This window comes from Arachis stenosperma, chromosome 10 (assembly GCF_014773155.1).
Source record: "Arachis stenosperma cultivar V10309 chromosome 10, arast.V10309.gnm1.PFL2, whole genome shotgun sequence".
In the NCBI taxonomy this organism is placed as follows: Eukaryota; Viridiplantae; Streptophyta; class Magnoliopsida; order Fabales; family Fabaceae; genus Arachis; species Arachis stenosperma.
In genome coordinates this window covers 38,661,930-38,688,038 of record NC_080386.1, presented here as the reverse complement: position 1 = coordinate 38,688,038, position 26,109 = coordinate 38,661,930, and the positions used below count along the sequence as shown (strand labels likewise).

Sequence of the window (26,109 nt, the reverse complement as noted above, 5' to 3'; positions counted from 1 at the left end):
GTGTGTACTGACCTTGAAATGGCCAAGCGTATTTTTGTCTCACTTCTTCCTTTTGCCTAGTTTAAAAAATAATCATTTTGTTTGTTTATTTGAATAAAAAAACTTTATATTTGTGTAAAATTAATCATTTAAAATATTATTATTTTGAGTTAGTATTTGAAACTCAAAAATTTACACCTATATTTACAAATATTTGCACAAATGAAACGTAATAATTTGTACCTATATTTATCCAAATTTATACTTATATTTTACATACATGAATTAATACAATTTATTTGTCGAAAATAGTTTGACATTTTTGCTGGCCAAATACTAATAGAAATTGATGAAAAAAAAATACCGGCCTGCAAGAGTTTCTGAACGAAAAAAAGAAAGAAGCACTACTACACTAACCTATACTACCCACATATCATCTGCATATTATAAGAATGATGAACACAAGAGAAGTAACAAACTTACAATATTATACACAAATGAATCAAATCCTAGTTGATGTTGTCATAAATCTTAGAGTTTAGGTGAAGGAAGCATTTTCTTACTCCCTCTCTCGCACCTTGTCACCTTTGATTTTGAAAATATAAGAGAGAAAGGGATTAAAGATAAAGTAAAGGGCAGAGACCACCATACTAAGTACAGATCTTCTTCCTTCTTGAGGAACAAAGCATTCCTCTTCCATCACTTTAGTCGAAACAGCCTTGTCAGTATCATAATCTCTAGTAGTATGCAGCTTTATGCAAGAACGAGCAACCACTTTAGACGAAAAGGCCTTGTCAATCTCATAATCTCTAGTATTATGCAGATCTATGTAAGAACGAGCAACATCCAACATCACCGCAACTGCTTGCTTGTACTACATTGATAAGCCACAATTTCATTATCAACTGTTAATACTAAAGATTTAAAGGAAGGATGTAGAAACTAGTACACAAAACCAAGTCAATCATGTAAAAAATGATTCTCTTATAACAACAGATTCAATTACTTTCTCATCAAGTTAGTATAGTTGTTAAGTAACACTAGTATATATGGATGATCTCTCTTTCTCTTGTACATACGTAATAATGCACTTCGCTTAGCAAATTCGTTTTTTCATTCATTAAACTTGTCTTGCCAATTAGTTCTTGCATAAATTTTGTGCTCTATTATTTTCTCTACAATTCTACATGGTATCAAGAGCCTCATGCTTGTTCTTTTCTAACAAAAGAGCCCTCCTCTAACTCATTTTTGGTCTGCAAATTCAATAAAGCTCTTCATGGCTTAAAGAAAGTCCCTAAATCTTGGTACAATGAGCTATATTCCACTTTTCTTCAGTCTCAGATCCTTCACTTTTACCAGATTTTCCTCTACATCTACTATTTATAGGTGATAACTCTTTGATTTCTCAGTTAAAATCCCTTTTTGCCTTACAAGATTTAGGCAATGCCAACTATTTTCTTGGTCTTGAAATTAAAAGATTATCGAATCATGCGTGATATGCTCCAAATGTCACAGACCCAGAATGAGGAAGTGAGGAGGAAAAGGAGGTGAACTCGGTTTAAGGTAGGTGCTGGGGGAGGTGCTTTTGCGCTTCGCATTCATCTCCAGAAGTCACCTTTTCCTTCAGCACCTCTCTTGAGAAAGACGCAGGCCAAATTAATGTTTTATCTATTTTAGGCACTTCTCAGTTAGCACACAAAAAATAAATTTTAAGAAGACTAGAAGAGTGACATTTAGAGGGAAAAAAGCCAAAGAACTACTGAATCAACAATCTACCAACCTCGTTGTGTGCCATCGATTTTATTTTTGATTGCATCACACACCATTTCTTAAAATACGCACCTGCAAACGATTTAACAACTTGTTTATCATTAGTCCTGAACATAAAAGTTAAGGAGAAAAAAAAAAGAAAAAAAAAGAAAGAAAAAACCACAGCTATCATTTTGGTCCCTCAAATCCTTAATTCTATCTTGCTTGCTAGTGTCATCAATTAAAAGATTTAGAATGCAATCCCCTCCCCTCCCCTCCCAATAGTAGATCAAGAAGATATTACCCTAAAATACTAAAACTGATCATGAAAGATTATTATATTGACAAATATAACTATGAAAGAATTAAAACTAATTTGTAACATAAATGATAGGTTCCTATAGACAAAACTACTCGAACCCTAGAAAAAACTATAAAAATTTATCAATTTACCACTTTAACCTAATCTAACCATTTTCAAAGTCTAACTTTATCTCATCCCTAATCTCAATACTCTTCACCACCACCTCCAACCCATCTACAGCTACCACCACCTTCATGGAACGCTCCCAATTCTCTTTTCTATTGTCAATATTATACACAAGCTTAAAGGGAGAAGCAGGAAAAACATCACAAGTTTCAGCCGGAACTTACCCGCTTCTATGTGGAGGGTACATGAACTTTTATCCGTTGTCACCAAACTATATTTACAGTGTACCTATTTGACCAAGAACTTAATGTTATCTATTATGATATTATCTCAAAAATAAAAAAACAAATAAATATGTTGTGGAATAGAATAATTGTTAATATGCTTTCTATTTTCATAAGTTTAGCTATCTATGATTTTCGGAGGGGAAAATCACAAAGACCTATCAAGGATAAATGGATAATGGTTTATCTACATTAATATTTAAAATGCAAAATATACAAAATGATTTTGGTAGCTGAACTCTAAACAAGATAATCACTTCAGCGACAATATGCTCCTGTAATATATTGCCACCCTTTACTAGAATTTAAACCCTTTCTCACATAGTGACTTTCCGTTTTCCTGACTTACCACACATATGGACTTCAATAGACATATCGAGTGTGACTCTAATAAATACTAAATCATATATGATTGCATTTAGTTTTGAGAACAGAATAAGAAGAAGACATAAAGTTAGTGTTTTTATACTTTGTTTGGTAATAAACTAAATACAAGATAGAACAAATAATAAAAAATTTAATTTACCTTATTTTTTCTTTCATGCAAAATTAGAAAGAAAAATAGAATAGTAAAAATTGTAAATATAAGAAATTGATAGTAAAAATAAAAGGAAAAAAATAGATATAAGTTATCTTTTTTCTCAGTGTTTTTATGTTCTTCCTGATAAGATGGACATAAAATACACTAATCCAATGACTTGGGATACAATGTCTATGTCCATGTCTCATCTACCAAATAAGATTTTGTGTTTCAGTGTCCTGTACTTCTAAACATATGCAGCCATAGAGATGGATTGATCCAAAGTTTGATTTCATGAATAATTAATATTTAAAAAGGAAAAGAAAAGGGTAGGAAAAATAGCTAAGCATCAAGGTAAGATGCCAAAGTATTCCATACCTCAAAGAAAGACCCAAATGGAACATCATGAGCCTGATGTACAATCCCAAACACCTTCATGACATTACAATATCCCATTATATATTACAAAACCAAAGAAGATAAGATAAGAAAAGGGGACAATAGAAAAAGAGTAGGATAATAGTTGCGATGGTGAAGTTAGTTAAAGCTACTAGGTACCAGCATTCTGAATCATCAAATTCTTCCTGGATATATAATCAAAAGTAAATACAAACAACCACCTTACCAATTTTTTCTTGTCTGGTGATAGAACAACATGTTGCCACTCTGTCACGGCCGTGTCCGGAGGGCACATAGGGTTGTTACAGAGGGACCTAAAGGTTATTTCTCGAAGTTGACCATCAAATTCATCTCCGTAATGCCATTGTCCTATCTGAATGCAATATAAGCACACAGTTAGCAAGAACTTTAATATTTGATACCATTTGATTAGTTTTTTTTAATCGGTGCAACAAATGGATAATTCACAGCATAAAGATTTAATTATGGCCACAGCACAAAAATTATAAACCACCAAGCATCTAAGCCCTTAGAGCACTAAATTTTGCATTGAGAAAAAGCAATCAAATTTTAACTTAGACCAGCAGAGTGTTATGCAAATAAATAATGACATATACAACCTTTTCTAAATTAACAGAATACATTTAATGTTTTAAGAGAAACAAATACTTACTCAATGGAAAATTACACTGACTCAAGTTACAAACTTCTGTTGAAGTCAAATTTCACAGCTACATATATAAAGTTAACACACTCTTAGATATGTGCCTTTAGAATTCTATGACCAAAAGGTCTAGATTTCAATTCTTGTTAACCCCAACAAATCAAATTTCAGCATAAGCCACAAATGGACCAATGCTAGTTTACGCGTTAAGCTCTAAAATCTCACAAAAAAGGGGAAGGATAAGTGATTATAAATCAGGTGCTGACGTAGAGAAAACCTAAAGAAACAAATACGTTACACAAAAGAAGGGGAAAAATTCTCTAGCCATTGTAAAAGCCACCAACCAACTCAAATGCAACTCATTCTAACTATTTAATCAGTTGACAACTTTTAACAAGAAGTAAAGAACAAGATTCAAGAAGTACAGCAACGGTTTAGGAAAACTTACCTCAAGATTATTATCCTTTCGTACTTCATGGTAATTGCTAGTAAATTGTGAACCATCATTTAGTAATAAGTTTAAAAAATGCTCAGCTGTGGAGGGAAAAACATCCTGGAGAAGAGCCACTAGTTATTATAGTTTCTAACTTTTTTAAAATGATTAACTAAGTCCCTTTAAAAAATATGACTATGTTGGTCCTGACCAAACTTTTGTCATCATATTTGTTATTTGAAATGTTAATGTGAACAGGTGAGTGCTATCCCGGTATTGTAATGGTTAATTGATGTCAACACCTTTGAATTGTAGTCAATATGGTGTCTGAAAATAGTTCATAGGACTTAAGTAAATCAAAATTAGTAAATACCAATTAAGTCATATGAACCAATTTCAAATACCATATTTACTACAATTAAGTAGTGTTTAGTTCAAGTAACTATTATGAGTAGCATTTAACTTTTTAAAATGAAGAACTTAATTGGACAATTTAAAAAGTTATGGACCAAATTGACTCATCAAATGAAATGAGCATTATCTCCTAACTAAAATGATAGTTAATCACTTAATTCATTTCATTAAGATAAAAGGAGAAAACAATGCATACATTGTATATACCAACTAAAACCTCTTCTTTGATAAAAGGTTTAAGTTTTCTTGTTTCTGGCATGCTTTCTTCAGTAGCTTTATCCAGTATCTTATGTGCTGCAATAGAACTGCTATGTGCTTGCAGCTCAGATTCTATATTCTTCTATACCAAAAAAAAATAATAAATTGGAACAATCTCGAAGTTATCCTAAAATGTTGAGCAAAAATTCATATAAGATAGCAAGAATAAAAAGAACGAGGATCAGCCTACTATATTATTTATCCTTCAGAATCCTTGTAACAGTATCTTTTGTAATATTTATTTTTGCTTGTTTTTTGTGAATAACTGCAATCAATGTCCTCTCACAATGATAAAATACAAAATCATAAATAAAAGAAGAAAGGTAAGCCATAGTACATGGTGCTTTAGTTACAAATTGAAGGTGTTCATTCTTTCATGTCAAAAAAGACAACAGAAAAGTAGGGGAAAAATAAATAATATTAACTAAATACTTCTTAAGATTGTCACAAGCACATCATGTTATGGTGATATGAGAATAAGAAGAAAGTATAGGAAACCAACTTTTAGAGTTTAGGTTCATAATTTAGAATTTATGATTAAGTATTATGATTTAGGGCCCAGAATTCAAAACTAACAATAATTTTAAAAGAGTTAGCTGATGTTGGCTGAAAAAAGTTAGTTCCCTAGCATTACTCGAGATTGTATATCCAAATAAATCCATTAAGGTGTCACAAGTTGATGAACGTCTGATTCCATCATAATTCAAAAGAAGATCTACTCAATTCAAGCTCAGCTTAATATTATTAGCTATCAGTCAAATGGAAGAGTGATAATAACTAATATCACTAAGAGGGGCTAACAGAAGCGGTAAGTACTTATCCTTTATCAAAGGAACTGAAATTTATTAAACAAATCAATTCAAGGATGGGGCAGAATAATTGGACAAAAGTGCATCAGAGCATGATCTATCAGTTTCATAGTGTATATTCACAAATTACATGGTGCAAGTGTATTATTATCAGTTTAAAAATCTCTTGTAGCGTTCAAACAAGTAAAATTTTGGGGGGGGGGGGGAACTACACCTAATATCTACAACTGCAATTATGTAACTGAGATAGAGAAACCTTATTAACTAACCAAGAGATGTTACCTTCTTTGCTGCATGTTGTAGATTTTTAAATGCATCATTCCTGTTCCAAAATAATGTAAACTTATACCTCAGTCTACCTGAAATGATCAAGAAAATGAGGATTAACCAAATCATCTACATCTAATGTAGCCAATAATTTGTGACAAATGATGGTAATAATGTTTAGGGTTTAGGGTTTATCTAATCGAATTAAGATACAAGATAAAGTATCATCTTTTAGACTTCGATATAAAAACAGCCAGCAATATATCAAGATGCTATTCTGTATGAAAGCAACAAAGCCCGTGAACAATATAGTATATAGCATTCTTGCACTAAATTCCATTGTGATACATAGATAACATGTATAGTCGCATCAATATAATAAAGAAACCAAGTTGACGCATTAATCTATTAATGAAATTCTGGACAAGGATCACAGTATAAACTTAACAATGAAATAGTATTTAAAGCAAATTACTAACCATCTAGACTTCGTAAGGGAGGAACACCATGTCCACCGGAACCCTTGCGGAGAATAATTTCTATACCAGGATTTATAAACGCATGTTGAATCCTTTGAATCTTAAGAAAAGATGGAAAGTACAACAGATGTAAGGTATAATGGAAAAGGAGTTAGAAACTCGCATATAGTTGTCGTCATGTGAAGTTGATATTTGAGAATTATTAGATGATTTAATAAGTTTAACTAAATTATTATCTAACAGTTCTAGACTATTAACATCACATGAAGACAACTGCATGTGAGTCTTGAAATACGACATGGCAAAGCATTGCGACAGAAATTGTACCTCGTCAATATCTTCAAATGGAATAACCACCTGTGCAGATTCCCTCAAAATAAATAAATATATAAAATAAAAGCTGAAACTCAGGGTGCAGTTAACTTCATGTGAAGTTAATAGTTGAGAGTTATTAGATGATAATTTAGTCAAATCTATCAAATCATTTAACGATTTTCAGCTATCAACTTCTCATAAAGTTAACTGCATACTTGAGTTTCCACCTAAAATAAAACTTAGAAAAAAGCTACTCTAAATGATAAAATGTGCACCCAACACTGGAAAGAGAGAAGGATAGTTTCACCTTTAATTCCTTTAACACTTTGGAATGGAAGCAAATGTGCCATGCAGAAACATACATACGACCATGATACAATAATGATCCCACAAGTGCACAAGAATAACTATGATCAATAACCTGAAATAGAAACCTCACTTGTTATTGGAAACACATTGTAAAATCAAAAAAAGAAGATATACACACATGCATGTTTGTGTCTAAGGATGTATGACCTTAGAAAAGACTTCTAACTTGTAATCCTTAATAAAAATAACAAAAAACTGACAAATTTCATTTCAGTTTTAACCTCGTTTGGAAGAAGATCAAATATTATTTGAAGAGGCCCTGGCTTCTGATCAACAACAATGGGGCCTGGTTTTTCCAAAGGCATCATCCTTCTCTGTGTATTGGCTCTGCCAAAATAATTTTTTCAATCGCTCAAGTTAGTTAATAATATAAGAAATAGACCAATATATGATGATAATAACACTTCTAAAGTATTTAGAACCATGATAATATACATGTTATAAATTTTTGTTTAAAAAAAACAAAAGAAAACCCACCTGAAAGAATTTGCAGATAGTTTTCTTGTTTCTATATGAAGACAAACCTGAAAATTAGAAGATCCATAATGGAATTTGAAAGGTAAAAGCTTACTACAAACATAGTTAGGAAAAAAAAGGTATTAAGTTATGAAATTTCTCTTGAAGTAGGTATTACCTGCCCTGATGGGCCATCCAAAAGGTACCACAATGCACCAGTTTGACCTTCACTTTCAACGGGAACAATCACTGAACCAAGAACAACACTTTTTCTAATTTTCTCCCAATCATATATTGTGACATTCATCTGCTAAACCAGAAAGGAAAGAAGTCAGTTTCGGAAAAATAATATGCATTGATAAATTTATGGAAGCATCCTTCTCAACTTATATTTTGGCCCTTTCTTTTAAGAAGAATGAACAAACACAAATAATTTATTAATGGAAATGTACAACTCAGTTCCAGACAATATATAATTGACGACTTAACAAAATATTTTCCTCTTAAATAAGCAAAAGTGTATCAATTTTAGTTTCAAAACAACACGCTGAATAGGAGGATGAGATACTAAACAAGAACATAAAAGATAAGTTCTACAACAATGAAATTCAATACTTAATGGAACTAATAGGTTAAACCAGCAACCTGAACAGGAAGTTCACGAGCATAAAAATTGAACTCCTCGCCCCACATAGGATTTCTTGAACCAGAGACCATGGAACTGCATCAGAACAAAGATGATTAACTTAGAGGCCCCAATATAGCTACTTCTGCTGTGATGAAAAAGAAATCTTGTCAATATGTAACACATCTAACAGACTAGACCACATTCTTGATTTGTGTGTCATCCTTGTCAAAGGGTTAAGGAGTACATTCCTCAATTAATCTTAAGATAAATCCTTAAGTAAAGTGGGTGCACACCTACGAAGCATAGATACGACACGAACACAAACACGATACGACCATATGGTGTTTTTATAAAAGTATATATCTGGTGTTTTTATAAAAGTATATAAGATATATGCATACGTCATGTGATATAATAAAATATATGAATAATAATTAGAAATACTGAATAATTAATTGTAATGAAAAATAATATTAAAAAGAATTAAAACTATTTATTATTGCTAAAATTTATGTACAATTACTATTAACCAGTAAAAGAATATATCGATATAAATACTTTAAACTATATGCGCGTCGTATCTACAATGGATATAGATACGACACAGCTATATTAAGGTTTTAGACATGAATACGGTGATATACGTTGCTGATTGATTTTGTGAGACAGATTTTTAAAGAATATAGAAGGACATAACTTATACATTTAATTTTTTATTTATTTGAATTTTGATTAATCTTTGATAAACTATAGACTTTGATTTTTTGTTTTTTTTTTAAGAAAAACTGTATATTTAATATTTGAATACTAATATGAGATGATATTAGAAGAAATAAAAAATATTGAAAAAAATAAAAATTTAATAGTGATGATATACAGTGTTTGAAATGATGAGTGTGCAGTGATAGTAATAAAATTTGTAATTAAAATAAAGGGTAATTTAATTTTTTTCAAATATTTGTGTGTCTTATTCATTATTTTTAACAAACATAAAACATAAATACAAATATTTTATGTCTATCTTTAATATTTGTGTTTATATCTCATCCTATACGTCAACCAAGAAGAGCCTAAGTGCACACACAAAAAAGTTTAGATGGGGAAACATGTACATACAACATGAGTGCTAAACTATCTGAACATATGTTGCACCTAGTTTGAAGCAACACAAAATATTGTTCCTTCTGTAAAAAAGGGTTAATCCTGAACGTAAAGGATAACAAGAAAAGATCACTGCACCTGAATTGCCCTTCATTGCCACATGTGATGATTGCATACGGATCAGATGTTCCATTAAAGTTAACTCCAACGAGATTTTTAGCAGCCAATAGTTCTAACTGCAAAGAGAATCAATACAAAAAGTCAAACAAGCATAAGCTTTTAATCCATTTTGAGTTTTAAACTAGCGAAGGCAGAACCAAATACATTGATGAAGTAGACCGAATTTGCTTCAAAATCCCCTTCTACCTGAATCTACAAAAAAGGGTGCAAAACTGCAAGTTAACATGTTAAAATTTGCTAAGCTAATCAACTTCAAAACAATACAACCGCTTTTCGTTCTTGACAAGTCAGATTTGCTGCAAAGGGGAGCAAGCAATTACAAAAGTGACATAACTGCAAAGGGTAGGATTGTAGGAACTGTGGTAGAGGAAGATAATGGTGGCTGTTCTATCTTTGTTATTTGATTTCTTGTTCTGTTGTAAACTTGTAGTGTCTTATAGATGTTATATTTGTCGGAAAGAAGAGAAGAATGAATGGAAGAAGAGACCGGGGGAGGAAGGATGGCCCATACATAAAACAACCATGTTAAAATATATATTAAAATATAAAATATGTATTAAAAATAAATTAAATTATAAATATATATATTTATATATATATATCATGATCAATTTAAATAATTGATTTTAGTGTATAAATAATATTTTTTAATTTAAATTTTATGTTATATTGCTCTCTCTTCTTTTTTTTTTTTTTGTAAAGGAAAACGAACCAACATGAGATTGTTCAGGGTTGGTTAGTGTGGTTATGCGTACTATTGTTAAAAAAAAAATTAATTTTCTAATTTAATGATAGGTAATACATATTTTAGGTATGCTTTGGTGCTCTCAATTTTTTTTAATGATTTAAGTCTTAAGGTTAAAGAATTCTAAAAATTTTCAACCTATATCAATCATGAATCAAATAATATTTACTCGTCTTTAAATATACTACTAGATTCGATTTAGTTTAAGAACAAATATGCATAAATAAGAGCTTTTGTTCAAATTTTAACCAAATTCTTTTTTTTAACCTTTATTTTGACTTTTTGGACAAATAATTAGATATTTCATAAACATTTAAATTATTAAATAGTCTTAATAATAAAATATATTTTTTAAATTTTTAAATAATTGTTAAATAGCTCTTTTAATTTTATTTATTAATTAATCTTTCATATATTATTTAATTTTAAAATTTATTTTTTATTTTATAAAATATTATTTTATTATTTATCATCTATTTTATCTTTATAATTGTATCATTAACAATTTGAAACGGTTAAAAAATAGAACATCCATCAATGGTAACTTTAATTCTAATTTGATATGTTTTATAAATACCATCATGAGTTTGACGTAGGAACAACTTCAACTAATTTGATTTCTTAAACTCAAGTATTATATTACAAAATTAAGATTCAATATTTATCATTCTTTTGAATTGAACTGTTATTGAAACAATATGAATTATTTGGGAAGAATTTATATCATAAATTGTATGTTTGATAGTGTAAACAATCGAAAAAATGTGTTTGTTATGAATATAATCGATTAGAAAAATCTTTCTATCAGTTAGTTATTGTTTGTATAAAGAAAAAATAGATTCTAAAGATATCTAATCAATTGTTTTCTTCAACCAATTAATTGGATCTCTCAACAATTCAATTTGATATGTAATAAAATCGATTGACTAGAAAAAAAACTGGACTTTTGCTCGTCGATTGATGTAGAAGGAAAATGATTTTCATTCACTAACTAATAATCAATTACTTAAATGGAAAAATCAATTATTTTTCTGTAAATTGCGATTCTTCTACTACGAAGAACACATACCTAGCAATTGATAAATGATGATAGAATCGTTGCAATAAATCAATAATCAAAGTGAATCATAAACAATTACAATTATAGAATTGGACAATTAAAAAGAGATTAATGATGATAAATTATGAAATTATTAATCTTAAAATTGAAAAAAATAAAATTAGAATTTTAAACTCAAAATAAAATGAAAAAAGAGATTGAAGAGATACTAATAGAATATCAAATTGTTAATGTTAGAGTTATAAAAATAAGATAAATAATGAATAATAAAATAATAATTTATAAAATACAAGATAAATTTTAAAATTAAATAATATAAAAAAGATACTTAATAAATAAAATTAAGAAATTATTATTTAATAATTATTAAAAGATTTTAAAAATATATTTTATTGTTAAAATTAATTAATAGTCTAAATATTCTCGAACCATCAAAATGGGAATCTAATTTTTATATCTCAATTTTTTTCTACTATCAATTACATATATGCCATTACTCATAAATTTTCTACTATCCAATACTTTTTTGAAATTAGAGGGTAAATCATTTTTCTTATATATTATGGCATAATAAATCTAATTGTACATGTTTTTAACACATGTTCTTTTATTTGGATATAAAGTTGAATTAATTCTAAATAATTAATTATTGTGTCATTTCTGTTCTCATATACTATAAAATTTGAGAAAATAATTATATAGTATAAAGTACGAATATTTTTTTATTTGTCATGTTCATATATCTGATATATTTTAGATATAACACTCATCAACATTCGTTTGACACAAGTGTTTTTTGTATCCATCCATGTTTTAGTAAAAAGAAATAATAAATTCTTCTCCAACTAACATGATTGGACATATCTAAATTCCATCACATATCAGTGTATCAAGCCTTATTCTTTTAACATGTATTCTTGAAATAAATTTAGAAATAGTATATATTATTAATTATTAAAACAAGAGTAAAATATCATTTTTGTCCCCAATATTTCGAATAAGTCTTAAAGTTGTCTATAACGTTTAAATCGTCCTATTTAAGTGCCTAATATTTCTAAATAGTCTCAATGTTGTCTTGCCGTTAGTAATCTGTTAATAGAATTGACGATTGGACAAAATTGAGACGATTTTGAATAACGTTAGGTACTTAAATAGGACAAAAACGTTGGGGACAAAAACGATACATTATTATTCTTAGAAAAATTACATAATGAATTTTAATGGAATAAATTGCATTACGAATTCAAGATTTTTACTCATATTTATAGAATGACTAGTATATAAACTTTTAAGAAAGATAAAAAGAGCATGTACACATACAATAAAGTACAAATGATATATTTTTGTCTTTAATATACCAAACTTCTTTAATGTTTAATTTAATTAAATTTTTTTAATAAATTTTAATTTTTTTTCAATAATTTCAATTTTTTATGATAGATAATTATTTAATTTATTTTTTAATTTTGATCTTAATCAAAAATAAATTTACTTAGAACAAAAATAATGTGATTAAGAGTAAAATTAAAAAATAAATTTATGTATAATAAAAGTAATATGATTAAGAGTAATTTATTTAGATGCAATTAAAAAAATAATTGAATAATTATCTACGATAAAAAAATTGATATTATAGAAGAATAAAATTAAAATTTATTTTAAAATTAAAAATAAAATTTAATTAAATTTAACATTAAAGAATGACTTTCAATACACTAGAGACAAAAGGTATAATTTATACTTTATTGTATACGTATCATGTTTTTTTTTTCTTTTCTACAAATTTAGATACTAATCATTCTATAAATATTTTATGATGAGTAAAAGTCTTTTAAGAGTAAAATTTAAAAAAATAGAATAAAAGTAATGTGATTAAGTTATAATTTATTTAGGTGTGATTAAAATTAAAATAATTAGATAACTACGTATCATAAAAAATTAATATTATTAAAAGACAAAATTAAAATTTATTTCTAAGTTAAAAATAAAGTTTATTTAAATTAAACATTAAAGAAGTTCTACACAATAAAGACAAAAAAGTCATTTATATTTATTATATATGTATCATACTTGTTTTTTTTTCTTTTTCCAAAAATTTATCTATTAGTCATTCTAGAAGTATTCTATGATGAGTAAAAATTTTGAATTCTTAATGCAATTTATTCCGTGAAAATTTACTTTCATTTTATTTGATTTGATAATTCTTCTATGAGTAATGTAGTATAGTTTTTGTTTCCAAGGTTTTTGTCCTATTTAAGTTTCTAACGTTTTAAAATCGTTTCAATTTTGTCTCACCGTCATTCTTGTTAACAGATCCCTAAAGACAAGACAACATTGACAAAATTTTGAAACGTTATGAATTTAAATAAGACGATTTAAATATGAGAAAGTATAGGGAGCCAATGACCTAAGCGTACAATGTGTACAATGAAGGTTTAAAAAGTATTAGAGATATGATTATTAATGTTACATTGTTCTATCAGGTTACGCTTTTGGGATGAGTGGTTTCAGGACATGGTATTAGAGTTCCAGATCCGGAAGGTCAAGAGTTTGAACTTTGGTGAACCCAAAATTAGCTTTTTATAACATGTGATGTTTATTATCCCTGGTATCCGGATGGTTATCCCTGGTATTCGGATGGTTATTCTGGATAGTATAGGTGATGTTCATTTTATTCATAAACCAAAGATTTAGCCTATTGTACACATTGTACGTTTAGGCCATTGGCTCCCTAGCACTACTCTTTAAATATTAAGGACAACTTTGAGACTTATTCCAAACATTGAGGACAAAATGATACTTTGCAAAAAATATTTTAAATACTTTATATAATTAAAAAAAGATATTAAAAATAATTAAAAAAATAATTTATATTTTAATATCAATAAAATACCAAAGTATCATTACAATTTATCTAAAAATACTTTATATTTGATATATATGTTGTTTTTCCATATCTTATAAGAATTTCAAATTCGTATGTCTACGTGTCCCGTGTCCCGTGTCCTATGTCGTGTCTTATTCTGTGTCTGTATCAGTGTCTATGCATCATAATCACATGAACGGATTCAAGGTGGGGGCAAGTAGCGGCCTTGTCCCCCAAAAAATTTTAAACTCATATAGTATTATAATGAATGCATTATGTAGAGTAAAATTTAATAGTGTAATGATAATAAAAAGAATTGATATTCTTTATGTATTAAGAGTCAAATTTCTCTATATGTATTTATATTATTTGTATTTTTTATTTGATTTAGAATTTTTTTTATATTTTTCTTTTTTAAAATTAATTTTAACATCTATAATCATATAAAAAATATTTTAATATTATTTATAATAATATTATTCTTTTTCTAATTTTATTTAGTGATTTTTTTATTAATTTTTTATTTTTACTCCTTTTATTATATAAAAATACTTTAATATATTTTAAATTCATATAATAAAATTATTAGTGCAATCAATTTATATTATTTTGTGTTATATTTTTAATAATGATATAAAACATAAAAATATAACTCACCATTACATAAATACTTTACAAAATAAATTAATTAATAAAATATTTAAAAATAGATAATTTTATATTTTATTAGATTGAAACTATAAAAAATTAAAAAAAAGGAAATAATTTTTTTATTTGACAAATATTTATTAAATTTTTAATTAAAAATTAATTACAATTATATCTATTATCAAATATATTATATTTTTATATTTAATTATATAAAATTTTAATTTTTTAACTCCTCCACACTTAGATTCTTAAATCCATCTTTGATCATGGCTATTAGCTAATACTAGAACAATATATTTAATGCGTGTTGCAAAAACTTATTTTTATTCAAAGAGGAGTGTTAGAAGACCAGTAATTTTTGTGATTTGTAATCATCAAATTATTATCAATGATATTTTTAATGGTATAAAATTTTATTCAATAGTATGAGATTATTCATTTTTTTTTTTACTAATTACTAACCAGAATTTAATAAGGTTACTAACCCTAGGCTTTTTCTTATTCAAATTCTATCTATATATGTATTGGATTAATTAAAAATGAAGAGAACAAAGATATTATACAATAATGCATGAAAGATAAGAGGCGATCATTTACTCTCTAGTCGGAGAAAGAAAGATAGAAATGAAAACATAAAGTTGGAGTTGGTTTGTATTTTTATTTTTAGTAAATTTTTTGAATTTTGTAAAACAAAATATTTTATTTTATTTTTTTTTTATAAAATTTTAAAAACAAAAAACACTAAAAATAAAAATACAAATCAAAACACACTCTAATTCTTTTTCAGAAATTGAAAATGAATTTACTATTCTACCAAAAATTCGAGACATTTTTATGCCAGTGGCCAAAAAAAAAAAAAAGCTGTGAGCTGAAGCAGTAGAGAAGTGAGAAGAGTGGAGAAACTTACTTGGCTATCTTCTTCTAAGATTTGGTCAGCAGAAATAGTCCTACTAGTATATTCAGTTAAAATTGACTCACAAATCCCCAACTCAACAATTTCCTCAGCAGAATTTATATCCAAGAGATCTGAAGATGAATCCGTTGGTGTTGTAAGGGGCAGGTTTTTAATAGCATTCTTTATTCTACGAACCTCGATCAACGTCTCTTTCAAATCTCTTAAAATCTGGGCTTGCATATCAATGCTAAAGAACCTGCTGAGACAACGTTCTAGTTCTTCCAATTGCTTCTGGCAATAGATCTTTGCAGGCAAATTCAACTTGTGTATCTTTGAACACTTGTAAACAAGCTTTGTGCCGTCTTCCATGTCTCGAATCAGAGATTCTAGTTCTGCCTTTGGACGACAGAGTTTGTTGTTGTGTTGTTCTATCTCTTTCATGAGAGGTTTTAATGATTCTAAGGTGGTTTGGAGGTAGGACAAGGTTGGCTTGAACATGATGGTCTTCTCCTTCATTTCCAAAACCGCCTTCAGCAGTTCTCCGAACACTGCTCCCACGGCAGCTCCGCCTATTAGAGCTGCTGCCATGATTTTCCAGATCCCAAGAAATGCACAACTTCTTTGGTCGATTCTTTGTTTTTCAAAAGGTTGGTATTCTTTTTTCTTTGCGTAAAGGTGCATATGGAATATTTTGGATATTAGTAGTGGACGACCTTTTACTTGTGAGTCTTCCCATAGCCTTTTTTTTTTTATCAGAAAGTTTTCTAGCAAATTTGATTATTTTTGTTCAATAATCGACCGGGATGTTGCTTCGGTTCTAATAACTATAAAAAATACTAAAAAAATAAAAAAATGAAAGATAATTTAACTCGGTATTTTTTATAGCCAAATTGAACATTAACCCAATAAAGTTTGACAGTCATTTGTTAATTATTCTTGTGATATATAAAGTTGTGTTTGGTTATGAGAACAAAATAAAATAAGACATTAAGAATAAAGTGTAAAAAATAAAGATGTAAAAATTAATATTTTTATATTTTGTTTAGTAATAAATTATATATAAGAAAGAACATATTATAAAAGTTTAATTTGTTCTCACTTTTTCTATACGAAGATTTTAAGATGATTTTAAAAAAAATAATAATAAAAATTATAATTATAAAAATTTAATAAAAATAATATATCATTTTACTAGTATTTCTATATTTATATTTCATTTGTCAAATATAATTTTATATTTCTATTTCGCTGTTTTTCATCTCTCGTTCCTATAAAAAAGTGCAGCCTTAAGGGTCTAATTGTCACATAAATTAAATTGAAGGATGCCATATTGCTAGTATGAGTCTATATGCTAATAATAATTTTTTTTGCCCTTCCAAACTTAAAGAAAGACCTATCGTAGAAAGATAGGTGAATGCTAATAAGCTTTCTGAAAATTAACTAGTAATTAAAGGTTTATAAAAAGCGACGAAAAATCAAACACCCTTGTTCATATCCTAACTAAATCTTAAAGCCCAGATTCAAATGACAGGTCCAATTCAGAGAGTTGAGCCTCACAGTACGCCGACCTTTTCCTAAAAAGTCGGCTCTCACCATGACTTGCTCTAAGGAAGTCGGAAACGAGGATTAGCTGACAGATAATAACTGCCCCTAAATTCTCTCAACCCACTTCCAGGAGCCATATCGCAACTTCCCTAAGATAAAGGGACGGTTATCCACCTTAAAAGGTGGAACTACTCCAACGGTAGTTATTGCTTCACCACTATAAATACACTGACACCCCTCAAGTATCTCTAAGTCCTAATACTCTCTAGACCTGCTCACACCCTTGTTGACTTAGGTATCGGAGTGTCTTTACAGATACCACCCCCCGTTCACTCACGCTCACAAGTCGGACGGAGGCCCCAAAGGTGCGAACCCATTCGAAGGCTTCCTTCCTCAGACGATTGGGCCAACCTAACAAATCCAGCTCATTAATCTCCGGTTACCCATCGTAACATTGGCGCCGTTGCCGGGGACCAAGAGATCAACCAGTAGTGGCGGACAACTCACCAGAGGATGGTCATACATCGTCTGATTCCGAACAAGAAAATCTAGATACCGGAAACAATGACGCGGACCTGACCCTTCACCAAGGAACCAACGACCAGCACAGAGAAGGCACCTCTGGGCTTAAAAACCCAAAGGTAAACTCCTCGGAAGGACGAGAATTAGGAAAGGAAGGGTCACCCCATGCAATCGAGCTAATGGGGTCGGTCCATGGTCACCAAGGTCGTTTGGAACAACTGGAACAGGAATTAGAACGACAACGAGAGGCAGAGCGAAATCTCAGGGAAGAGATAGAGCGACGAAAGGAGTTGGAAGAAAAACTCTTGAAGCTCGAATCTTCCCTTAGAAGTCGGAACTCCCGTGGCGACCGAGAAGAGTCGCCCCTGGGAGGAGAGGACCCGTTCAGTGAGGACATAATGAGGGCAAAAGTTCCAAGAAACTTCAAAAGCCCTGATATGAACCTCTATGACGGAACCACAGACCCGAAGCATCATTTAAGCAATTTCAAAAGTCGGATGTATCTGGCTGATGCTTTTGATGCGACTCGCTGCAAATCTTTCCCGACCACCCTGTCGAAAGCAGCGATGAAGTGGTTCGATAGCCTCCCCCCAAGGTCGGTTACTGGTGCGCGAAATTGTGAACAATACTTTTTCACAACTCAAATAATCCCCGGTAATGGCTCCAAGAACTTGGCGGCTCAATACCATGGCATTACACAACTTCGCACAACTAACCAGCAAGTGCACTGGGTCGTCCAAGTAATAAACCTTATGTGAGTAAGGGTCGATCCCACGGAGATTGTTAGTATTGAAGCAAGCTATGGTCATCTTGTAAATCTTAGTCAGGCAAACTCAGATGTATATGGTGATGAACGAAAATAACATAGAAGATAAAGATAGTGATACTTATGTATATCATTGGTGTAAGAGCTTCAGACAAGTGTATGAAGATGCCTTCCCTTCCGTCTCTCTGCTTTCCCACTGTCTTCATCCAATCCTTTCTTACTCCTTTCCATGGCAAGCTCGTGTAAGGTTTCACTGTTGTCAGCAGCTACCTCCCATCCGCGCAGTGAAAGCTAATGCACACACTCTGTCACAGTGCTGCCAATCACCGGTTTGGTTCCCTCCCCTACCGGAATAGAATAACTCTTTGCGTCTGTCACTAACGCCCAGTAGGTTACAGGTTTGAAGCACGTCACAGTCATTCAATCATTGAATCCTACTCAGAATACCACAGACAAGGTTAGACCTTCCGGATTCTCTTGAATGCTGCCATCAGTTCTTGCCTATACCACGAAGACTCTGATCTCACGAAATGGTTGGCTCGTTTGTCAGGCGAGCACTCGGTTGTCAGGCGATCAACCATGCATCGTGCAATCAGGAATCCAAGAGATATTCACTAAGCCTCAGATGCTTGTAGAACAAGAATGGTTGTCAGTCACCTTGTTCATGGGTGAGAATGGTGATGGGCGTCAATCATCACCTTCATCATGTTGAAGAACAAGTGATATCTTGGATAAAGAACAAGCGGAATTGAATGGAAGAACAATAGTAATTGCATTAATACTCGAGGTACAGCAGAGCTCCACACCTTAATCTATGGTGTGTAGAAACTCCACCGTTGAAAATACATAAGCATAAGGTCTAGGCATGGCCGAATGGCCAGCCTCCCAATGATCTAAGATAGCATAAAACTCAAAGATAGCTACCAAGATATTCCTAATACAATAGTAAAAGGTCCTACTTATAGAAAACTAGTACATAGATGAGTAAATGACATAAAAATCCACTTCCGGGCCCACTTGGTGTGTGCTTGGGCTGAGCAATGAAGAAATTTCGTGTAGAGACTCTCCTTGGAGTTAAACGCCAGCTTTAGTGCCAGTTTGGGCGTTTAACTCCCAATTAGGTGCCAGTTCCGGCGTTTAACACTGGAATTTCTTGAGGTGACTTTGAACGCCGGTTTGGGCCATCAAATCTTGGGCAAAGTATAGACTATTATATATTGCTGGAAAGCCCAGGATGTCTACTTTCCAACGCCGTTGAGAGCGCGCCAATTGGGCTTCTGTAGCTCCAGAAAATCCACTTCGAGTGCAGGGAGGTCAGAATCCAACAGCATCTGCAGTCCTTTTGAGTCTCTGGATCAGATTTTTGCTCAGGTCCCTCAATTTCAGCCAGAAAATACCTGAAATCACAGAAAAACACACAAACTCATAGTAAAGTCCAGAAAAGTGAATTTTAACTAAAAACTAATAAAAATATACTAAAAACTAACTAGATCATATCAAAAACATACTAAAAACAATGCCAAAAAGTATACAAATCATCCGCTCATCACAACACCAAACTTAAATTGTTGCTTGTCCCCAAGCAACTGAAAATCAAATAAGATAAAAGGAAGAGAATATGCAATGAATTCCAAAAACATCTGTGAAGATCAGTATTAATTAGATGAGCGGGGCTTTTAACTTTTTGCCTCTGAACAGTTTTGGCATCTCAATCTATCCCTTGAAATTCAGAATGGTTGGCTTCTTTAGGAACTTAGAATCCAGATAGTGTTAATGATTCTCCTAGTAAAGTATGATGATTCTTGAACATAGCTATTTATTGAGTCTTGGCTGTGGCCCAAAGCACTCTGTCTTTCCAGTATTACCACCGGATACATACATGCCACAGACACATAATTGGGTGAACCTTTTCAGATTGTGACTTAGCTTTGCTAAAGTCCCCAATTAGAGGTGTCCAGGGTTCTTAAGCACACTCTTATTTGCCTTGGATCACAACTCTTATTATTATTTTTTTCATTTTCTTTTTTTTTCTCTTTTTTTTTTTTTTGAATAGCAATGCTTTTTCTTGCTTCAAGAATCATTTTATTGATTTTTCAGATCCTCAATAACATGTCTCCTTTTTCATCATTCTTTCAAGAGCCAACATTCATGAACCACAAATTCAAGATACATATGCACTGTTTAAGCATACATTCAGAGAACAAAAATATTGCCACCACATCAAAATAATTAAACTATTATAAAATTCAAAATTCATGCAATTCTTCCTTTTTCAATTAAGCACATTTTTATTCAAGAAAGGTGATGGATTCATAGGACATTCATAACTTTAAGGCATAGACACTAAGACACTAATGATCATAAGACACAAGCATGGATAACATAAAGCACCAAAATTCGAAAAACAAAGGAATAAAGAACAAGGAAATCAAGGAATGGGTCCACCTCAGTGATGGCGGCTCTTCCTTGCTTTTGAAGGTCCTATGGAGTGCTTGAGCTCCTCAATGTCTCTTCCTTGCCTTTGTTGCTCCTCTCTCATGATTCTTTGTTCTTCTCTAATTTCATGGAGGAGAATGGAGTGTTCTTGGTGCTCCACCCTTAGTTGTCCCATATTGGAACTCAACTCTCCTAGGGAGGTGTTTAGTTGCCCCCAATAGTCTTGTGGAGGAAAATTCATCCCTTGAGGAATCTCAGGGATCTCATGATGAGTGGGATCTTGTGTACTCCATCCTTTTCTTAGTGATGGGCTTGTCCTCATCAATGGTGATGTCTCCCTCTATGTCAACTCCCACTGAATAACAGAGGTGACAAATGAGGTGAGGAAAGGCTAACCTTGCCAAGGTAGAGGTCTTGTCCGCCACCCTATAGAGTTCTTGGGCTATAACCTCATGAACCTCTATTTCTTCTCCAATCATGATGCTATGGATCATCATAGCCCGGTCTATGGTAACTTCGGACCGGTTGCTAGTGGGAATGATTGAGCGTTGTATGAACTCTAACCATCCTCTAGCCACGGGTTTGAGGTCATGCCTTCTCAATTGGACCGGCTTTCCTCTTGAATCTTGCTTCCATTGTGCGCCCTCTTCACATATGACTGTGAGGACTTGGTCCAACCTTTGATCAAAGTTGACCCTTCTAGTGTAAGGATGCTCATCTCCTTGCATCATAGGCAAGTTGAACGCCACCCTCACACTTCCGGACTAAAATCCAAGTATTTCCCCCGAACCATAGTAAGATAATTCTTTGGATTCGGGTTCACACTTTGGTCATGGTTCTTGGTGATCCATGCATTGGCATAGAACTCTTGAACCATCAAGATTCCGACTTGTTGAATGGGGTTGGTAAGTACTTCCCAACCTCTTCTTCGGATCTCATGGTGGATCTCCGGATATTCACCCTTTTTGAGTGAAAAGGGGACTTCGGGGATCACCTTCTTCAAGGCCACAACTTCATAGAAGTGGTCTTGATGCACCCTTGAGAGGAATCTATCCATCTCCCATGACTCGGAGGTGGAAGCCTTTGCCTTCCCTTTCCTCTTTCTAGAGGTTTCTCCGGCCTTGGATGCCATAAATGGTTATGGAAAAACGAAAAAGCAACGCTTTCACCACACCAAACTTAAAATGTTTGCTCGTCCTCGAGCAAAAGAAGAAAGAAGAGAGTAGAAGAAGAGGAAATGAGGAAGAGGGAGATGGTGGTGTATTCGGCCAAGGAGGGGGAGAAGTGGTGTTTAGGTAGTGGGAAAATGAAGGGGTAAAGAGGGGTTTATATAGGAAAGAGGGGGATGAGGGTTTGGCCATTTGAGGGTGGGTTTGGGAGGGAAAGTGGTTTGAATTTGAAGGGCGAGGTTGGTGGGGATTTATGAAGGATGGATGTGAGTGGTGAAGAGAAAGATGGGATTTGATAGGTGAAGGGTTTTTGGGGAAGAGGTATTGAGGTGATTGGTGAATGGGGGAAGAAGAGAGAGAGTGATGGTGGGGTCCTGTGGGGTCCACAGATCCTGTGGTGTCAAGGAAAAGTCATCCCTGCACCAAATGTTGCTCAAAATCCACGTTTTGAGCCTTTTCTGGCGTTAAACGCCGGGCTGGTGCCCATTCCTGGCGTTTAACGCCAGGTTTTTGCCCTTTACTGGCGTTTAACGCCAGTCTGGTGCCCCTTTCTGGCGTTAAACGCCCAGAAGGGTGCCAGACTGGGCGTTAAACGCCCAACAGCTAGGCTGACTGGCGTTTAAACGCCAGCAGCATCTTCCTCCAGGGTGTGCTGTTTCTCTTCCTGTTTTTCATTCTGTTTTTGCTTTTTTCATTGTTTTTGTGACTTCTTATGATCATCAACCTACAAAAAAGATAAAATAACAAAAGAAAATAGTTAACTATAAAACATTGGGTTGCCTCCCAATAAGCGCTTCTTTACTGTCATTAGCTTGACAGAGGACTCTCATGGAGCCTCAGAGATGCTCAGAACCGTGTTGGAACTTCTCAACACCAAACTTAGAGTTTGAATGTGGGGGTTCAACACCAAACTTAGAGTTTGATTGTGGCCTCCCAACACCAAACTTAGAGTCTGACTGTGGGGGCTCTGTTTGGCTCTGTTTTGAGAGAAGCTCTTCATGCTTCTTCTCCATGATGACAGAGGGATATCCTTGGGCCTTAAACACCAAGGATTCTTCATTCACTTGAATGATCAACTCTCCTCTATCAACATCAATCACAGCCTTTGCTGTGGCTAGGAAGGGTCTGCCAAGGATGATGGATTCATCCATGCACTTCCCAGTCTCTAGGACTATGAAATCAGTAGGAATGTAATGGTCTTCAACCTTAACTAGAATATCCTCTACAAGTCCATAGGCTTGTTTTCTTGAGTTGTCTGCCATCTCTGGTGAGATTTTTGCAGCTTGCACCTCAAGGATCCCTAATTTCTCCATTACAGAGAGGGGCATGAGGTTTACACTTGACCCCAAGTCACACAAGGCCTTCTTGAAGGTCATGGTGCCTATGGTACAAGGTATAGAAAACTTCCCAGGATCCTGCCTCTTTTGAGGCAATTGCTGCCTATACAAGTTATCCAGTTCTTTGGTGAGCAAAGGGGGTTCATCCTCCCAAGTCTCATTTCCAAATAACCTGTCATTTAGCTTCATGATTGCTCCAAGGTATTTAGCAACTTGCTCTTCAGTGACATACTCATCCTCTTCAGAGGAAGAATACTCATCAGAGCTCATGAAAGGCAGTAGTAAGTCCAAGGGAATCCCTATGGTCTCAGTTTGAGCCTCAGATTCCCGAGGTTCCTCATTGGGGAACTCATTGGAGGCCAGTGGACGTCCAGTGAGGCCTTCCTCAGTGGCGTTCACTGCCTCTTCTTCCTCCCAGAATTCGGCCATATTTATGGCTTTGCACTCTCCTTTTGGATTTTCTTCAGTGTTACTTGGAAGAGTGCTTGGGGGAAGTTCAGTAATTTTCTTGCTCAGCTGACCCACTTGTCCTTCCAAATTCCTAATGGAGGATCTAGTTTCAGTCATGAAACTTTGAGTGGTTTTGATTAGATCAGAGACCATGGTTGCTAAGTCAGAGGTATTCTGCTTAGAGCTCTCTGTCTGTTGCTGAGAAGATGATGGAAAAGATTTACCATTGTTAAACCTGTTTCTTCCACTATTATTATTGAAATCTTGTTGAGGTCTCTCTTGATTCTTCCATGAGAGATTTGGGTGATTTCTCCATGAAGAATTATAGGTGTTACCATAGGGTTCTCCCAGGTAATTTACCTCTTCCATTGAAGGGTTCTCAGGATCATAAGCTTCTTCCTCAGATGAAGCATCCTTAGTACTGTTTGGTGCATTTTGCATTCCAGACAGACTTTGAGAAATCAGATTGACTTGTTGAGTCAATATTTTATTCTGAGCCAAAATGGCATTCAGAGTGTCAATTTCAAGAACTCCTTTCTTCTGACTAGTCCCATTGTTCACAGGATTCCTTTCAGAAGTGTACATGAATTGGTTATTTGCAACCATTTCAATCAGTTCTTGAGCTTCAGTAGGCGTCTTCTTCAGATGAAGAGATCCTCCAGCAGAGCTATCCAAAGACATCTTGGATAGTTCAGAGAGACCATCATAGAAAATACCTATGATGCTCCATTCAGAAAGCATGTCAGAGGGACATTTTCTGATTAACTGTTTGTATCTTTCCCAAGCTTCATAGAGGGATTCTCCATCCTTCTGTCTGAAGGTTTGGACTTCCACTCTAAGCTTACTCCATCTTTGTGGTGGAAAGAACTTTGCCAAGAAGGCATTGACTAGCTTTTCCCAAGAGTCCAGGCTTTCTCTAGGTTGAGAGTCCAACCATATTCTAGCTCTGTCTCTTACAGCAAAAGGGAATAGCATCAGTCTATAGACCTCAGGGTTAACCCCATTAGTCTTGACTGTGTCACAGATTTGCAAGAACTCAGCTAAAAACTGATGAGGGTCTTCCATTGGAAGTCCATGAAACTTGCAATTCTGTTGCATTAGAGAAACTAATTGAGGCTTAAGCTCAAAGTTGTTTGCTCCAATGGCAGGCATAGAGATGCTTCTCCCATAGAAATCAGGAGTAGGTGCAGTAAAGTCACCAAGCACCTTCCTTGCATTGTTGGCATTGTTGTTGTTTTCGGCTGCCATTTGTTCTTCTTCCTTGAAGAATTCGGTCAGGTGCTCTAAAGAGAGTTGTGCTTTGGCTTCTCTTAGCTTTCTCTTCAAGGTCCTTTCAGGTTCAGGATCAGCCTCAACAAGAATGCCTTTGTCTTTGCTCCTGCTCATAAGAAAGAGAAGGGAACAAGAAAATGTGGAATCCTCTATGTCACAGTATAGAGATTCCTTTAGGTGTCAGAGGAAAAGAAAAATAGAAGAAAGAAGAAGGAGAATTCGAACTTGATCAGATATAGTTCAAATTGTGCATTAAGAAGGAGTGATACTCCATAAATAGAAGGATGTGAAGAAGAAGGGGGGAATAATTTTCGAAAATTAATTATAAAATTTTGAAAACATTTTTGAAGAACACTAATTGATTTTCGAAAACAAAAGTGGGAAAGAAATCAAGTGATTTTCGAAAAAAAAAAAGATTTTGAAATTAGACATCAAAAAGATTTGATTGAAAACTATTTTGAAAAAGATGTGGTTAAGAAGATATGATTGAAAAGTTATGGTCAAAGAGATGTGATTGAGAAGATATGGTTTGAAAACAATTTTAAAAGATGTAATTTGAAAACGATTTGAAAAAGATTTGATTTTAAAAAATTAATAACTTGCCTAACAAGAAAAGATATGATTCAAACATAAAACCTTTCTCAACAGAAAAGGCAACAAT

The 26,109-nt window shown here is 32.8% G+C and overlaps 1 protein-coding gene and 1 non-coding gene across 7 annotated transcripts; one reads left to right on the top strand and one right to left on the bottom strand.

Moving 5' to 3' along the window:
- Positions 1-275: 275 nt before the first annotated feature.
- LOC130958166 (BAG-associated GRAM protein 1-like) lies at positions 276-16,689 on the bottom strand. 6 transcript variants are annotated; one of them, XM_057885118.1, is made up of 18 exons: positions 15,964-16,689; positions 9,879-9,926; positions 9,693-9,790; positions 8,471-8,546; positions 8,004-8,135; positions 7,847-7,893; positions 7,591-7,696; positions 7,308-7,421; positions 7,013-7,042; positions 6,686-6,785; positions 6,222-6,298; positions 5,069-5,209; positions 4,474-4,578; positions 3,588-3,734; positions 3,341-3,394; positions 2,383-2,446; positions 1,760-1,821; positions 276-853 (listed from the first exon to the last, which is right to left on the bottom strand). In XM_057885118.1, exons 1-18 carry the CDS (start codon positions 16,630-16,632, stop codon positions 539-541), a joined length of 2,385 nt encoding a protein of 794 aa, XP_057741101.1. In that variant the 5' UTR covers positions 16,633-16,689; the 3' UTR covers positions 276-538. The 6 variants fall into 6 exon arrangements, with proteins under 6 accessions (XP_057741101.1, XP_057741102.1, XP_057741104.1 ...); XM_057885115.1 differs by having other exon boundaries at positions 277-853; positions 5,069-5,212; XM_057885116.1 differs by having other exon boundaries at positions 278-853; positions 5,069-5,212; positions 8,004-8,132.
- Positions 16,690-24,911: 8,222 nt separating this feature from the next.
- LOC130958558 (small nucleolar RNA R71) lies at positions 24,912-25,019 on the top strand. The gene has a single exon (XR_009077671.1). It is a non-coding gene; the product is annotated as a small nucleolar RNA R71 (small nucleolar RNA).
- Positions 25,020-26,109: the final 1,090 nt, after the last annotated feature.

Bases quoted from the DNA above. Each gene is read 5' to 3' on its own strand.
- LOC130958166 (XM_057885115.1), bottom strand. From the start codon at position 16,632: ATGCACCTTTACGCAAAGAAAAAAGAATACCAACCTTTTGAAAAACAA. The intron at 7,697-7,846 runs GTGGGTTTTCTT...TTATTTTGGCAG, and splicing joins CTATCTGCAAATTCTTTCAG to AGCCAATACACAGAGAAGGA. The intron at 6,786-7,012 runs GTACAATTTCTG...TCTTTTCTTAAG, and splicing joins CATTTGAAGATATTGACGAG to ATTCAAAGGATTCAACATGC.